The 16,097-nt window shown below is 33.0% G+C and overlaps 2 protein-coding genes across 3 annotated transcripts in view; one reads left to right on the plus strand and one right to left on the minus strand.

The window, feature by feature from the left end:
- Window positions 1-16,097, minus strand: part of LOC139432213 (uncharacterized) — a 200,625-nt gene that overhangs the window by 160,775 nt on the left and 23,753 nt on the right. The window lies entirely within an intron of this gene.
- Window positions 1-16,097, plus strand: part of LOC111428745 (transcription factor Spt20 homolog) — a 24,009-nt gene continuing 7,912 nt past the window's right edge. Inside the window, exons 1-9 of one of the 2 annotated variants that reach the window (XM_023064404.2) lie at window positions 1-295; window positions 521-702; window positions 770-940; window positions 994-1,368; window positions 6,993-7,787; window positions 7,839-8,012; window positions 8,061-8,175; window positions 12,699-13,610; window positions 15,773-15,994. In XM_023064404.2, the coding sequence (XP_022920172.1) occupies window positions 589-702; window positions 770-940; window positions 994-1,368; window positions 6,993-7,787; window positions 7,839-8,012; window positions 8,061-8,175; window positions 12,699-13,610; window positions 15,773-15,994 (2,878 nt within the window). In that variant the 5' untranslated portion in view covers window positions 1-295; window positions 521-588. Of the gene's footprint in view, window positions 296-520; window positions 703-769; window positions 941-993; window positions 1,369-6,992; window positions 7,788-7,838; window positions 8,013-8,060; window positions 8,176-12,698; window positions 13,611-15,772; window positions 16,057-16,097 lie in introns of both variants that reach the window. The other variant, XM_023064405.2, reaches the window with a different exon arrangement.

The following is a 16,097-nucleotide window of genomic DNA, read 5'->3' on the forward strand; positions in this document are numbered from 1 at the left end:
CCGCAATGTGTACCCAGTATGTTTGTAAACTGGGTTTTTCTATAATTTTACAAATTTCAGCCGTTTGAGACGAGAAATTCCATCACAGGAGCGTAGGCCCCGTGAGCCCAGCCCCCCGCCCATCGGTCCCTTGGCGCTCGTTCAAATGCGGCGCGCTTGTTTACAATTTTTCGTCTGACAACAGGGGTTAGGATTCACCCTATATAGCCTTATGGCCATCTGTAGAGTGCCTAAGAATAATTGTAAAACGTAAAACTAAGGCTGCGTTACCGTTTGGGGTCGCAATCACTAAACAGTAAGTACATAGCCCCATTGAGGCCCGCTGTGACCTAGAAATTAGTACATTGTAACCAGTCATTTGCCCACTTTTGAATGGTGTTTCCACTGGACACTTGTCAGATTTGGGTTTTTAATCCCTTTTTGGACCCCCTTTTATATTCGTATCAACGAAAACATCATTTTAATGTATACACACGCGGTTACAGCATGCTTTATTTTAGTATTTTGAATGTGTTTTAAGTTTGTTTTAGTAATGCATAAGTTGCGAAATGTGGTTAGCTGAATGTTGATACAGCAGATACGACAACGATGCAAAGCCTGGAGGCCGCATGCGAGGAGGGTGACGTCAGTTTAGGTCTTTGCATTCAATGTAACCAGAAGAGCAACAATAGTTACAAGACGAACATGGTCTGCACTCACACTGTAAGTTAATTTTTAATTATAAATCAATACATAAAAGATTTGATTATTTTTGATTTTATAATTTTAGAGAACGTTTAAAAAACCAAAGCAAAGCCGTACTCCTTTGCCCCTGCAGCCGATCCAGGAACCAGTGCCGATCGAGATTCAGCCCCAAAAAGCACCGTTTTGCATCTACACAAGGCTCAAAGAGTTGCATTTTGAAGAGACAGGGCAGTTTCCCAACCAAAACTCAAATACGGTGATTAAATTAAATTTGTAATAAAAATTTAATTTTAAATATTTCTTTTTTAGGGTTTAAAATGTAATTCACACTTATTAGAAAAACTTGTAGCACAAGAAAGACTGAACACCTTAATTCTAAACCTGTACCCAGGGAACAAGGGTTACTCACTGTCGTTCCCAACCACCCCAAACGGAGAAACTTGTACCACCGATGAGACGACAGGCGATGCAATCGAAACTAAACAGTGGCCTTATGAGGAGAAAAAACTACTCGAGTATCTCGATAACGAGGAAGTTCCCGCTTTTTTTGTTGATTTACTTGAGCCCCAATATGGTTTTTTATTCTATAGCGGATGTATTGTTGCTGAAATCCGCGATTATAGACAAGCTTTCCCAGATTTTAAATGTGATATACGATATGTTTTACTTAAACCTTCATTAGAGGTTATTATTTTTATAGAAAAAACTCGATATTACTGACAAATATTGCTGGGGTATAAATTAAAGTCATATTAAAAATATCATATTCTTAATAATGCTGAGCTAATGCCTTGGTTTCATTCTCTAACAAGGGAAATGTCAGAGCTGTTCTTCAGTATGCGAAGTTAGCCCCCACACAGTGTTAGGGAGTTATGAATATCTGGCCAAAAATTTAATTACAACTAAATATGTTTAAAACCATTATAATATCTCCTTAATGGTTAGCTAGGATTTATTTCATGTATAAACAGTGATTAAAACAGAATTTAGGATTTTGAAACGAATATTTGAAAATAAAAGCGAAACAATGTAACTCTGAAAACATGGTACATTTATTTCATGTACCCTAACAATAAGTAATACAGGGTTTCCAAAAACTCCCGGGACAAATTTTAAAATTTGAGTATCAATAAAGAGTCATAAAAACTACATTCTTAGATAGTTTAGAACATCCATGCAATGTGGATTTTGTTTAGGGGATGACCACCCCTACAATTTTAAATAGCAACCCCTGTCGAGTTTTACCTTATTTTAAAGGTAATTAAAAAAAAAAACAACCCCATAAACCAAAACCTGATATCTTAATTCTTTCAAGAATTATGAGGGGTTGACTACCAAATGGGAAAATAAAATGTTTTCATGTTTTTTTTTTTACGTTTTACGTATTTATTACGTTATTAATATCCATATTAACTGGTTTTAGACTCACAAGCATCAAACAACGTAAATCAGACTTTGACGTTTGTCAATAAGTCATTAAATATTTGTTTTCCATGGCACACTAGGTTAATATCGATATATGTGAGCATTTTTCAAAAAACCCTAATTATTTCTCAAACTATTAATGTTAGGCGTATGACATATGGAGTATAAAAGATGTAAAATGAAACGTCGAAGACGATTAAGTAATAAAATATGGGGGGTGCCATTTAAAATAATGAAGTTTTAAAAATTTCGAAAAGTTAACGTGCCATAGTAAAGTGACCAAACGATCTAGACAGCCGTTTTCGGCACCAAAACATACTCCATCATGTTGTTTAAGCATGTTCTGAATCCTAAATTGATATCTCAAAAATCGAGTGTTCTATGATTTTTTGAACAAATTTCCGCTGGAGCAGATTTTTCTAGAAAAATTCGAGAACGGCCGAATTAAATTGCAAAAAGTAAAGTTATTTATAAACCTTCAAAACAGACAAATCCAAATATGTAAAAATATACAGGGTGTTCCATTTAAAAAAATAAAGTAGGTGGCAACTTCCGGTATAACCGAAAGTGCTAGAAATCTGAAAATATTTTAGATGAAGAGAACGTAATTGATACTACTTAAGTCTGAATTTTCAAATTTTTTTTGGCCAGAAACGTCTAATGACCGGTCTCGCTGAGACAGCCTGTATACTATAATATACCGGGTGTCCCTCAAAAGTGGCTCACCCCCATATTTTTCTTTATTATTGGTGATATAAGAAAACCATTTGGAATGCATAGTTAGGTCGCTAAAACGGATTATTACGACATGAAATCATTCTTTTTGTACTTCCGGTTACACCGGATGTGAGTACTAATTTCGCTATTTTTTTAAATCTATAATTTTTTTTTCTTCAGTTGGGTTGATAGTATAATTTCACATAACTTTTACTTGAAAAAAATTTCACGATCGCTTATAATTTTTGAGAAAAAAAATTATTTTCGTTATTTTATAACGTTTCAGTACCTTCGGAAAATGTATTACAACTTTTGACGCATAGTAGCTAGGTTAATAGTATAAACTACGTTATGTCCCTCTTGATTTGCTATTTCTCGAGCAGTGATCACTGCTATGCTTTAGTCAGTGGTTCTTTTTTAATAATGGTGTAAATTAACAGTTGTATTAAATTAGTTTTAAAAGAATAACGCGATCAAACAATTAAGTTTAATTCAATTATTTTTGATGTTTTATTTTTTTCTTTATTTTTTGTTCTTTTACACTAAATGTTCTGTAGCTGATAGTAACTTACAATGTCCATTGTACATTATAATTTGGATTGTTTACTTTATTTTGGTTAAAACCTCTCAGATCACCTGACCTCACACCTTTAGATTCTTTTTATGGGGTAAAATCAAAAATGAGCTGTATAATACACCAGTATGGTCTCGTGAGGTATTAGAAAATAAATCGAGTTAGAAATTGTATTACCTAAATATCTCCGCAGGAATAACGTCGAGTCGGTAGATCGACAATTCGCAAGATACAATTATGTCAAAATCGAGGCGGGAGCATTTTGAAAATTAGATTTTTGAACTTACAATTGAATTAAATTTAATTGTTGGATAGCGTTTTTCTTTTAAAACTAATTTAATACAACTGTTAATTTACACCATTATTAAAAAAGAACCACTAACTAAAGCATAGCAGTGATCACTGCTCGAGGAATAGCAAATCAAGAGAGACATAACGTAGTTTGTACTATTAACCTAGCCACTATGCGTCAAAAGTTGTAATACATTTTCCGCAGGTACTAAAACGTTAAAAAATAACGAAAATAATTTTTTTTTTCAAAAATTATAAGCGATCGTGAAAATTTTTTCAAGTAAAAGTTATGTGAAATTATACTGTCTACCCAAATGAAGAAAAAAAAATTGTAGATTTAAAAAAATAGCAAAATTAGTACTCACATCCGGTGTAACCGGAAGTACAAAAAGCATGATTTCATGTCGTAATAATCCGTTTTAGCGACCTAACTATGCATTCCAAATGGTTTTCTTATATCACCAATAATAAAGAAAAATATGGGGGTGAGCCACTTTTGAGGGACACCCGGTATACAGGTGTCCCACGTAACTGGTTCGTTAAAACTTTTTAACGTTCCACTATTCATAAAGGTTTGAAATTTTGATAGCATAGATCGTTCATTCGGAACTTTCGATCTAAAACATTTTCTAGATGGCTGCCACTTCCGGTCCACCGGAAGTAGACCATAACTTCGTTACTTTAAATGGAATGCTACAGTTTTTATTATACTTTTTAATTGTACAGGGTGTCCAAATTTCGATGGGTTTGCAGGGTATCTCAGTTATTATGAAAGATAGAAAGTTGCGGCTTTCGCGAACCTGAGCTACATTTTTGTGAAACTTACAATGGCGCAAACCAAATTTTCATAGCCCTCTTCGTTTTTGATATACCGGAAACTTAGTAAAAAAGTAAAAACGGGTTCTAATAGATTTTTTCACGTGGAATCCAATGGTGCACGTAGAATTTTTCTAGTCATCACGGTTTTTGAGTTATAAACATAACACAAATACTGAATATTTAACTTCTAAAATACTTAACTCTTTATAACTCAAAAACCGTGATGACTAGAAAAATTCTACGTGCACCATTGGATTCCACGTGAAAAAATCTATTAGAACCCGTTATTACATTTCCGGATAGTCGAGATACAGGAGGTGTCTGAAAATCATAAAATTTGAAACACTCCCTGTATATCAAAAACAAAGAGGGCTATGAAAATTTGGTTTGCGCCATTATAAGTTTCACAAAAAAGTAGCTCAGGTTCGCGAAAGCCGCAACTTTCTATCTTTCATAATAACTGAGATACCCTGCAAACCCATCGAAATTTGGACACCCTGTACATAAAAAAATATGTTGACTATTAAAATACAATTAAAGACAATTAAAAGGTGTAATAAAAACTGGAGCATTCCAAGGACTGTAGAATCTAACAGGACTGCTACATCCATTGTATTTTTGTAGTCCACTAGGGATTGGTTGCCCGCAGTCTACGTCACACTATTTGCCACGCCTGGTAACTGTCTGCGTTTTTAGAGGTTATATGATAGACATTAATACGTCTAAAAACATAAAACTTCAAAAATAATATGAATACGTCTAGGATATAACCTCTAAAAATACACAGCAAACGCATAGACCATAACAACAGCTGGGCGTGGAAAATGGTGTGACGTAGTTTGCGGGCAGGTTGTCACAACAATGGATGTAGCAGTCCTGTTAGATTCTACTGTCCTTGGAAGCATTCCATTTAAAATATACGAGGTTATGGTCTACTTCCGGTACACCGCAAGTGGCAGCTTGAAAATATTTTAGATCGAAAGTTCCGAATGAACACCCATGCTACCAAAATTTCCCTAAAATGGACCCTAAAAAAGTTCTAACGAACCAGTTACGCGAGACACCCTGTATACACTGTGTACATAAAATATGAAATCAATTCGATAAAAATTTGAAGGATATTTTTCCAGAAAAAATTCTTGAATATCTATGTTATATTTTTTAACGCGCATTTTTTGCGATAAAATTGAAATATACAGGGGTCTCAAAATTGAGATACCATATGTTGACATTTTAAAATAGGAACCCCCATTTTTTGTTGCATTTATGGATTCTACGTAGCTCCCGAGTATTTTTCATATAGCTGTCTTCGCAAAAATAGCAGTTAAAAATACTGTTACTATTTTATTTGCAATAATAGAGTAAACTACGCTATTCTCTGTTTCTTTGTTGATTTCTGAGAAATGTTTAATAATGTAATGATAACCATAAATTATGTTGTAACCCATAAACCAATTTAGTATTTCAACATACTGTTTTAAAATTTTTTTTATACCTTTATTTATTTTTATTCGTCCTCACTGTGTTTTACAATTTCAATATTAGTTGCAATTGACGATAAAAAATTATTTCTTTCTTCATCATTTTCAAAGCAGAGAAGGCTTATAAGTTCTTCAGAATAATCTGTATTATTCCTTGATTTCTTGCTATGAAATGATGTTATAATTGGGTCTGAAGATATTAATAGTCTCTTTAAAATGTCTCTATTATTGTGTATTCTTGAAATTTTTCTGGAAAAGCTGTCTTTATTCCGAGTTTCTTGCGTATCTTCTGAAAGCAGGCCAAACTGGATACTTAATGATTTTATTATTAAGTGGCCATGCACAAGAATTTTATGCACTGCCATAGGCATATAATACTAATTATACAGGGTGATTCACATAAGAATCGACACAGAGCAGGGACATGTAGAGGACAATAAATTAGGCCTTCAAAGTTGGCTCAATATCTTCGTAATAAATTAAGCTAGAAAAACCAAATTTGGTATACGTTATGAGTGTACCAAAGGTATTAATTGGTCGAAATCTCTTTCGAATTCCGCTAAAACGCCAAAATAATGCGAAGGTACACGAAAATAACAGAAAAACGACCTTTTTTAAGTGGTGATAACTCGTAAACGATGTATCCAATGATCAAGATCTATACGTCATTCGATTCGTCATAGTTCGAAATCACAAATGCCCGATTTCAATTCTCTCCCGTTAACTTTGTACAGCCCTCGGAATGACACCGTGTTCGCACATCATAAAGATAAAAAGTAATCCCGCTAATGCCTCGATAGCTCAGCATCATTTTCTATGTTGATGAAGATAAACGGTAATCGAGCTAAATAAGACTTAAAAATATTTTGTCCATTATATCGAGGATTTACTGTAATAAAAAATTAATAAGATTTCAATGTGATGTTAGCCATAGATTACAATCAATAGCTAACTTCACAAATATGTCAAACTAAATTGATTTTGATTTATTTTTTTTATAGAGTACATTGGCTGATATAAATATAATGTTAGATGAAAGGGGCGATTGGGGTAGTGAAGAAAAAGTACAATTAGAAAGCCAATTAATCCTCGCAAATAATCCAAAACTATGTTTAGAACCATCACCGAAAGTAAGCGAAATAGCAAGTAACACGAACCATTCGAAATTACTTTTTAACACGCATAAATTAAGACGAACGGCGCATCGTTACTCCCAAGTTTCCGTAAACAGAAAACGTCTCTTAGATAAATTTACAAATCATCCCGGTTTACAAATACTCGATTACGTAAGCAAACTTCGAGCGCGATCAAAAACCGGACTTTTACCTTCGAAACTACCGAAGAGGAGTACGGATGAAATACGACCTATTCCGGTACCGAATTTAGATCCACCAACTATTAACGCGCCAGCCGGTGGGATTAATATAAAAGAATTCAAAGCGTATCAAAAACCAAGAGAAACCAGCGATTGTTTGCCGCAAATGATTGAAGAATATGTATTGGAAACGGATATGCCATCGAAAGAGAAAGGAAAAACGCGGGTTTATCACATAAAATTAACAATTCTACAATGTCCATCTAATTCGGAATACTTAGGAGAATTATATTTGGATAGGGATCATAAAAAGGGGGAACAAAACGGGGTGGCGTGCCGATTTCCTTTAGGTTCAAGTGCGCACGCTAATCGGTATATTCAACAGTTTACAGATATTTTCACAGAAGGTGGGAGGAAATCAGTTCGGATTAATTATGGGTCGGGAATGAAAGAACAAGTTGCGCAAGTTCATGCAGCTCAGGTACGATTTAAAATTGTTTTAATTCCAACTTAATTTTAAATATAATTTTAGTTGCAAGCTTTACAAGCAGCTGCCCAACAAAGAACGTTAGTTCAACAACAAACGACGCAAACGAACAATTTAAATCAACCTTCGACGTCTCCGTTAGTGAATGGATCATCAACTACAACGGGAATTGTTCAACAAACTTTACCGACGCAAAACACAACAACAGTACCAGTTTTGGTAAGAAAAAAAATCGTTTTTTCGTTGTAATAAAAAAATATTTTCTAGCAAAATCAATTACAATCAACCACTCAGAAAACTCAAGCTCAGGTCAATCAAGAAATCGAAATCAACGCACTTGCAACTAAGTTGATGAATTCTGCGCAACAATTTCAAGCAGCAGGTAAATAATTGTATTATAAATAATTCACGAGCACACCCTATATAATCTGAACGCGTGAATAAAATGATACCTGACAATATATGCAACCAATATCACAGATTGGTATTGCAACGCGACGAAAGTTCCTAAAAACGACAATTCATTAACTTTAAAAGCTTTTTAAAATATATTTAGATATATTTTTATAATTAAAAAAAATCTTTTAAATATAAAAAAAGGTCTAACTTTCAGTCCCTTTATTTAAAATAATTTTTAGTGCAGCCATAGATTGAAATTAATGTTGAAAGTAGTGGTTATTTTGATTTGTTTATTGACTTAAACTTTAAAGCAACCGCTAGCAATAACGATAGTTCTAAAAAGAACAGTTTCGAAAATTATAAAGGCAGCAAAAAACGGTTAAAGACAATCATAACAATAACGCACGATCAGCTGTCAACATCTGGTTACTAATTTAAAATTGTCCAAGCTACCACTACATATTGAGATATGCAGCCAATATTACATGGGTTACGATAATTAATTAACACAAGGCAATTTGGAGCTGTTTGGCCAGCGGGAAGAGAAGTCACACTCATTACGCGAACTGTACAGGATGGTTCAAATTCGATGTCCGAATAGACTATCTCGGAAACTATAAAAGTTAGAAAAAAAGTAGCCTACATGTCATGATCTCGTTTTTCGAGAAACTGCTAATGCCAAAAACCTCAAAGCGCTATCGTCTTTTGTTTTTCCCCTAGAGGATAAAATTGAAAATATCGTGAAACCAGCAAGTGCAATTATCTTGGTTATTATTATAGGTGGAGTATTATAACTAAGACATTATATGGACACTTTTTAACAGAGAATTTTTGTGTTAGATTTTGAAATTTTATGACAATTTTCGTTTTTTTTAATGGAAACAATCGCTTATTAAATTCGTTATTTTTTTCTGATTATAAAAATATGGGTTTAGATAAGTCTATTTCTTATTGTTTTAGAATAAAGCTGAAAATAAACTTTTTTTTAGTGTCGTCAAAGAAATTAAATTTACAGTTTCCTGTAAATTACGGTACTATAACTAAAAATTATTTTACTAAAAATTTATATAAAATTTACTTTATTGTTGAACTTTTCGTAATCCATCTTAAAAAACAGGATTTTTAATTTGATACTTCAGAAAATTTTTGATTACAAACAAATGTTGCTATGTTTATTAAAATTAAAAAAAGATATATATATGAGCGCCATCTATCAGTAATTTATTAAGTCATTTAATAATATTAAATATTTTATTATTATCGATTTATTAAATCCATTTCTTGAAATATGAGTATGAAAATTTCCCAAAGTGTTAATAAAAGTGTCCTCTTTCCAATGAATCAACCCGTTTTGAAAAATAACTTTTAGTTTTTGAAAAACAATATTTCGATGTTGCAATTTTCATCGATAACTGTCAAAATTCGCTATAAAATTCATTTCTTGAAAGATCCTTGTGGAAATATCACCAATTATTAATTAAAGTATCCTCTTTTTAATGCAACAAGCCGTTTTGAAAAATCGCTTTTAGTTTTTGAGAAATACATTTTTGAAGTAATCGAAAATTTTTTTCGAATTTTGCAATTTTCGTCGATTAAGTTTTAATAATTCGTATAAAATCCATTTCTTGGAATATGAGTATGAAAATTTCCCAAAAAGTTAATAGAAGTGTCCTCTTTCCAATGAAGCAACCCGTTTTGAAAAATAACTTTTAGTTTTTAAGAAAACAATATTTGAAGTTTTGATAAAATTTTCGATGTTGCAATTTTCATCGATAACTTTCAAAATTCGCTATAAAATTCATTTCTTGAAGGATCCTTGTGGAAATATCACCAATTATTGATTAAAGTATCCTCTTTTTAATGCAACAGGCCGTTTTGAAAAATCACTTTTAGTTTTTGAGAAAAAAAATTTTTAAATCATCTACAATTTTTTCGAATTTTGCAATTTTCGCCGATTAAGTTTTAATAATTCGTATAAAATCCATTTCTTGAAATATGACTATGAAAATTTCCCAAAGTGTTAATAAAAGTGTCCTCTTTCCAATGAACCAACCCGTTTTGAAAAATAACTTTTAGTTTTTGAGAAAACAATATTTGAAGTTTTGATAAAATTTTCGATGTTGCAATTTTCATCGATAACTTTCAAAATTCGCTATAAAATTCATTTCTTGAAGGATCCTTGCGGAAATATCACCAATTATTAATCAAAGTATCCTCTTTTTAATGCAACAAGCCGTTTTGAAAAATCACTTTTAGTTTTTGAGAAATAAATTTTTGTCATCACCAAAATTTTTTCGAATTTTGTAATTTTCGCCGATTAAGTTTTAATAATTCGTATAAAATCCATTTCTTGAAATATGGGTATGAAAATTTCCCAAAGTGTTAATAAAAGTGTCCTCTTTCCAATGAACCAACCCGTTTTGGTAAATAACTTTTAGTTTTTAAGAAAACAATATTTGAAGTTTTGATAAAATTTTCGATGTTGCAATTTTCATCGATAACTTTCAAAATTCGCTATAAAATTCATTTCTTGAAGGATCCTTGTGGAAATATCACCAATTATTGATTAAAGTATCCTCTTTTTAATGCAACAGGCCGTTTTGAAAAATCACTTTTAGTTTTTGAGAAAAAAAATTTTTAAATCATCTACAATTTTTTCGAATTTTGCAATTTTCGCCGATTAAGTTTTAATAATTCGTATAAAATCCATTTCTTGAAATATGAGTATGAAAATTTCCCAAAGTGTTAATAAAAGTGTCCTCTTTTCAATGAACCAACCCGTTTTGGAAAATAACTTTTAGTTTTTAAGAAAACAATATTTGAAGTTTTGATAACATTTTCGATGTTGCAATTTTCATCGATAACTTTCAAAATTCGCTATAAAATTCATTTCTTGAAGGATCCTTGTGGAAATATCACCAATTATTAATCAAAGTATCCTCTTTTTAATGCAACAGGCCGTTTTGAAAAATCACTTTTAGTTTTTGAGAAAAAAAATTTTTAAATCATCTACAATTTTTTCGAATTTTGCAATTTTCGCCGATTAAGTTTTAATAATTCGTATAAAATCCATTTCTTGAAATATGACTATGAAAATTTCCCAAAGTGTTAATAAAAGTGTCCTCTTTCCAATGAACCAACCCGTTTTGAAAAATAACTTTTAGTTTTTGAGAAAACAATATTTGAAGTTTTGATAAAATTTTCGATGTTGCAATTTTCATCGATAACTTTCAAAATTCGCTATAAAATTCATTTCTTGAAGGATCCTTGTGGAAATATCATCAGTTATTAATTGATGTATCCTCTTTTTAATGCAACAAGCCGTTTTGAAAAATCGCTTTTGGTTTTTGAGAAATAAATAATATACAAGCAATCAGAGTAGCGGTCGTTTAAAATTTCTACCAATAACGTGATATTTTAAGTGGATACAAGTTATCTAGGTTTTTCAACTGAATAAATCACATGTGATAATATTTTATAACTGATAAAAACGCGGCTACCATATACATACAGGGTGAATAGAAAGTCTGGAACACCTGAAATATCTTCAAAACGAGTTTCTTTTTGAAAGGATCCTTTCAGGTGTCAAAGACTAATTCAAAATTTGCTCTAAGATACTCAAAAAAATGTGTTCTTTCAGATTATCGAATAAAAAATTGGGGTTGCCTTTTAAAAAAATGTTGCTCCCTTTGACCCCGAAAATGGACGACACTGCAACAAAAATTTAGACATAGGAAAAGACGACAAATTTATTATAGTCTTTGACACCTGAAAGGATTCTCTCAAAAAGAAATTCGTTTTGAAGATACTTCAGGTGTTCCAGACTTTTTATTCACCCTGTATATACTTTTGTTTACCTGTCACATTTTTGACAAGTGTAATATATTAAAGTTAAGTCAAAAATAGTTAATAAATAATTAAAAATTTTCAATACGCTCGATCTTGATTTTAAATCGGGATAATTTTATTTTTAATTTACTTAAAATCAATCAATCCAGCTAAAGCTGTCGCGATTTTATCATGCTTTTGATTTCGAGTTATTTTCATGGTAACAAAACGTTCGTGTAAAAATAAAATTATCCGATTAAAAGTCAAGCTCTTGTATATTTACCCCCGATTAATGGCACCTACATATCTGTAAATTGCCATTATATTTGTTCATTTTAAGGGCTATAATAGGGTGATAAATCTGACAGATTTGGTGCATAGTTATTGAGGACTTTATAGATAGTTGAAAATAGCAGCCATAATTGTTATGCAGCTTACGAGTGTGTTATGCCTATCCCTAATAAGCCACACCAGCATACGCTACTATGCCAAAAGTGGCGCAATTGATTTGACTCACTTTAAAGTTGGGTATCAGCTCACGTAACACACTGTACTGATCTCTATTCCATACCAAATTTCATTGCGCTAGACACACGCGTTCAGATTATACAGGATGTGTTCATGAATTATTTCCAAGAGCGTATTTAAATTTTTTTTAATTAATTTTTGTTTATGTAGCTAACGCTAAACAACAACAACAACAACAAAAAATGGTTTCAACTGGAAATAGTGCTGCGATAATAAATTTATTAAACAGTTCTCCTGCGAGTAATTTAAATAGTGATGCAAGTGCGGCTGTAGTGAACGCTATAAATAATTCAACGTTGTTACCCCAACAGGTTAATCAAAAACTATTAGGTCGAAAGATAACGTTATCGAATGTGCCGAACGCGCGCGTTTTAAATCATAGCAATTTAATAGCGGTTAATAATAATCGGATGAACCTGCAAGAAATCGTTACGCAATCGCAACACCCACAAACGATTACTTTAACGTCCGTAAACAGCGGAAATTTTATTCAGGGGAGTTATATTAAACAAAGAACAGCAAATAACGAAAATAAATCGTCTTTATCCGCGTTATTAGTGGGCACCCCCGCCGCTGATAGGCCGGATATAATTAGTCCGAACACGAATTCGTTACTTCTCGAGAAATTGGCGAATGCTTCCAACAGTAATAATCAAGGACAGAGCCCTACGCATTTTATTCAAAGCCCTAAAAACGCTTTCGCGGTGCAATCGCCTAAAAACAATCAGGTTTTATCTCCTATGTCGAGTCCGCCCCCGCAAAATAGTAACACGATTAATGTGCAAAGTTTAAATTTCACCCCGTTACCGAATTTATCTGGTTTACAAAACGTTCAGGTGCAATTACCCGGTTTTTCGCAGCCTATTTCGTTATCGTTGAATGTATCATCAACGGGCGCCATCCAGGGACATCCCACGGGATTAATTGTTTCTTTACCGGTTACATCAGCCACGACAACAACGACAACGGTTACTCAACAAGCAACAACCGTTGTTACAGCTGGAAATAATATTGTGGGAACTCCAACTGTTGTTTTAGCAAATACGAATAGTAGTAATTTAGGTAAGTTACGCCCTAATAGTATTTAGGCCCACTTTTACCACCTCTTGATAAATCTATCCGATAGATAAATCCAGCTCTTAAGGTCCATTACTACCATCTTTTAGATAAATTTATCTTATAGATAAACCCATCTACTAGCCAATCAGAGCGCGTGAAATAGCCGTAACCATAGTAATAATCCCTTAGATAGCTTAACCAGAAGATGGTAGTAACGAACCTAAGTCGATTACTACCATCTTCTGGTTAAGCTATCTAAAGGATTATTACTATGGTTAATGTGGTAATAATCCCTTAGATAGCTTAACCAGAAGATGGTAGTAACGAGCCTAAGGTCCATTACTACCATCTTTTAGTTAAATTTATCTTATAGATAAACCCATCTACTAGCCAATCAGAGCGCGTGAAATAGCCGTAACCATAGTAATAATCCCTTAGATAGCTTAACCAGAAGATGGTAGTAACGAACCTAAGTCCATTACTACCATCTTCTGGTTAAGCTATCTAAAGGATTATTACTATGGTTAGTGTGGTAATAATCCCTTAGATAGCTTAACCAGAAGATGGTAGTAACGAGCCTAAGTCCATTACTACCATCTTTTGGTTAGGCTATCTAAAGAATTATTACTATGGTTAATGTGGTAATTATCCCTTAGATAGCTTAACCAGAAGATGGTAGTAACGAGTCTAAGGTCCATTACTACCATCTTTTAGTTAAATTTATCTTATAGATAAACCCATCTACTAGCCAATCAGAGCGCGTGAAATAGCCGTAACCATAGTAATAATCCCTTAGATAGCTTAACCAGAAGATGGTAGTAACGAGCCTAAGTCCATTACTACCATCTTCTGGTTAAGTTATCTAAATTATTATTACTATGGTTAATGTGGTAATAATCCCTTAGATAGGTTAACCAGAAGATGTTAGTAACGAGCCTAAGGTCCATTACTACCATCTTTTAGTTTAATTTATCTTATAGATAAACCCATTTACTAGCCAATCAGAGCGCGTGAAATAGCCGTAACCATAGTAATAATCCCTTAGATAGCTTTAGATAGCTTAACCAGAAGATGGTAGTAACGAGCCTAAGGTCCATTACTACCATCTTTTAGTTTAATTTATCTTATAGATAAACCCATCTACTAGCCGATCAGAGCTCGTGAAATAGCCGTAACCATAGTAATAATCCCTTAGATAGCTTAACCAGAAGATGGTAGTAACGAACCTAAGGCCCACTTTTACCACCTCTTGATAAATTTAACCAATAGATAAATTAGCGCTCTTAGCCAATGAGAGCGCTTAAAACCGCTGTAACCATGGTAATTATCTATCGGTTAAATTTATCAAGAGGTGGTAAAAGTGCGCCTAAGTCGATTACTACCATCTTCTGGTTAAGCTATCTAAAGGATTATTACTATGGTTAATGTGGTAATAATCCCTTAGATAGCTTAACCAGAAGATGGTAGTAACGAGCCTAAGTCCATTACTACCATCTTTTGGTTAAGCTATCTAAAGGATTATTACTATGGTTAATGTGGTAATAATCCCTTAGATAGCTTAACCAGAAGATGGTAGTAACGAGCCTAAGGTCCATTACTACCATCTTTTAGTTAAATTTATCTTATAGATAAACCCATCTACTAGCCAATCAGAGCGCGTGAAATAGCCGTAACCATAGTAATAATCCCTTAGATAGCTTAACCAGAAGATGGTAGTAACGAACCTAAGTCCCACTTTTACCACCTCTTGATAAATTTAACCGATAGATAAATTGGCGCTCTTAGCCAATGAGAGCGCTTAAAACCGCTGTAACCATGGTAATTATCTATCGGTTAAATTTATCAAGAGGTGGTAAAAGTGGGCCTAAGTCGATTACTACCATCTTACTATGGTAGTAACGAGCCTAAGTCCATTACTACCATCTTTTGGTTAAACTATCTAAAGGATTATTACTATGGTTACGGCTATTTTACGCGCTCTGATTGGCTAATAGATGGGTTTATCTATAAGATAAATTTAACTAAAAGATGATAGTAATAGACCTTAGCCAATGAGCGCGCTTAAAACCGCCGTAACCATGGTAACTATCCTCTAGATAATTTATCAGGAGAATGGTAAAAGTGGTCCTTAATGAATCAAAATGAATTTAATTTAATTTTTTTAGCACATTTAATGTCTTCTGGTGTAAAAACGTTAACGCAACAAAATATTCGGGGAACAACCCCCACGGGGGTAACATTAACACAAGGTGGCCAACCATTTCAACTAGTAACTCAATTGCAAAGGCCCCGAATTCAACAGGGTTCAGTTCAACAAAACGTAACCGCCAGAACGATTCAACGACAACCAATAACGATAAAAATGGCAACGGCGGCGACGAATTCAAGTCAGTTTGGTGATTTAAAGTTAAACTTTGATAGAAAATGATCGTATTTTTTATACTGAGAAGTAATTAACTTTTTTCTTTATACTCAATTTTTTTTAATTCA

Source organism: Onthophagus taurus, chromosome 11, assembly GCF_036711975.1.
Source record: "Onthophagus taurus isolate NC chromosome 11, IU_Otau_3.0, whole genome shotgun sequence".
NCBI classification, from domain to species: domain Eukaryota; kingdom Metazoa; phylum Arthropoda; class Insecta; order Coleoptera; family Scarabaeidae; genus Onthophagus; species Onthophagus taurus.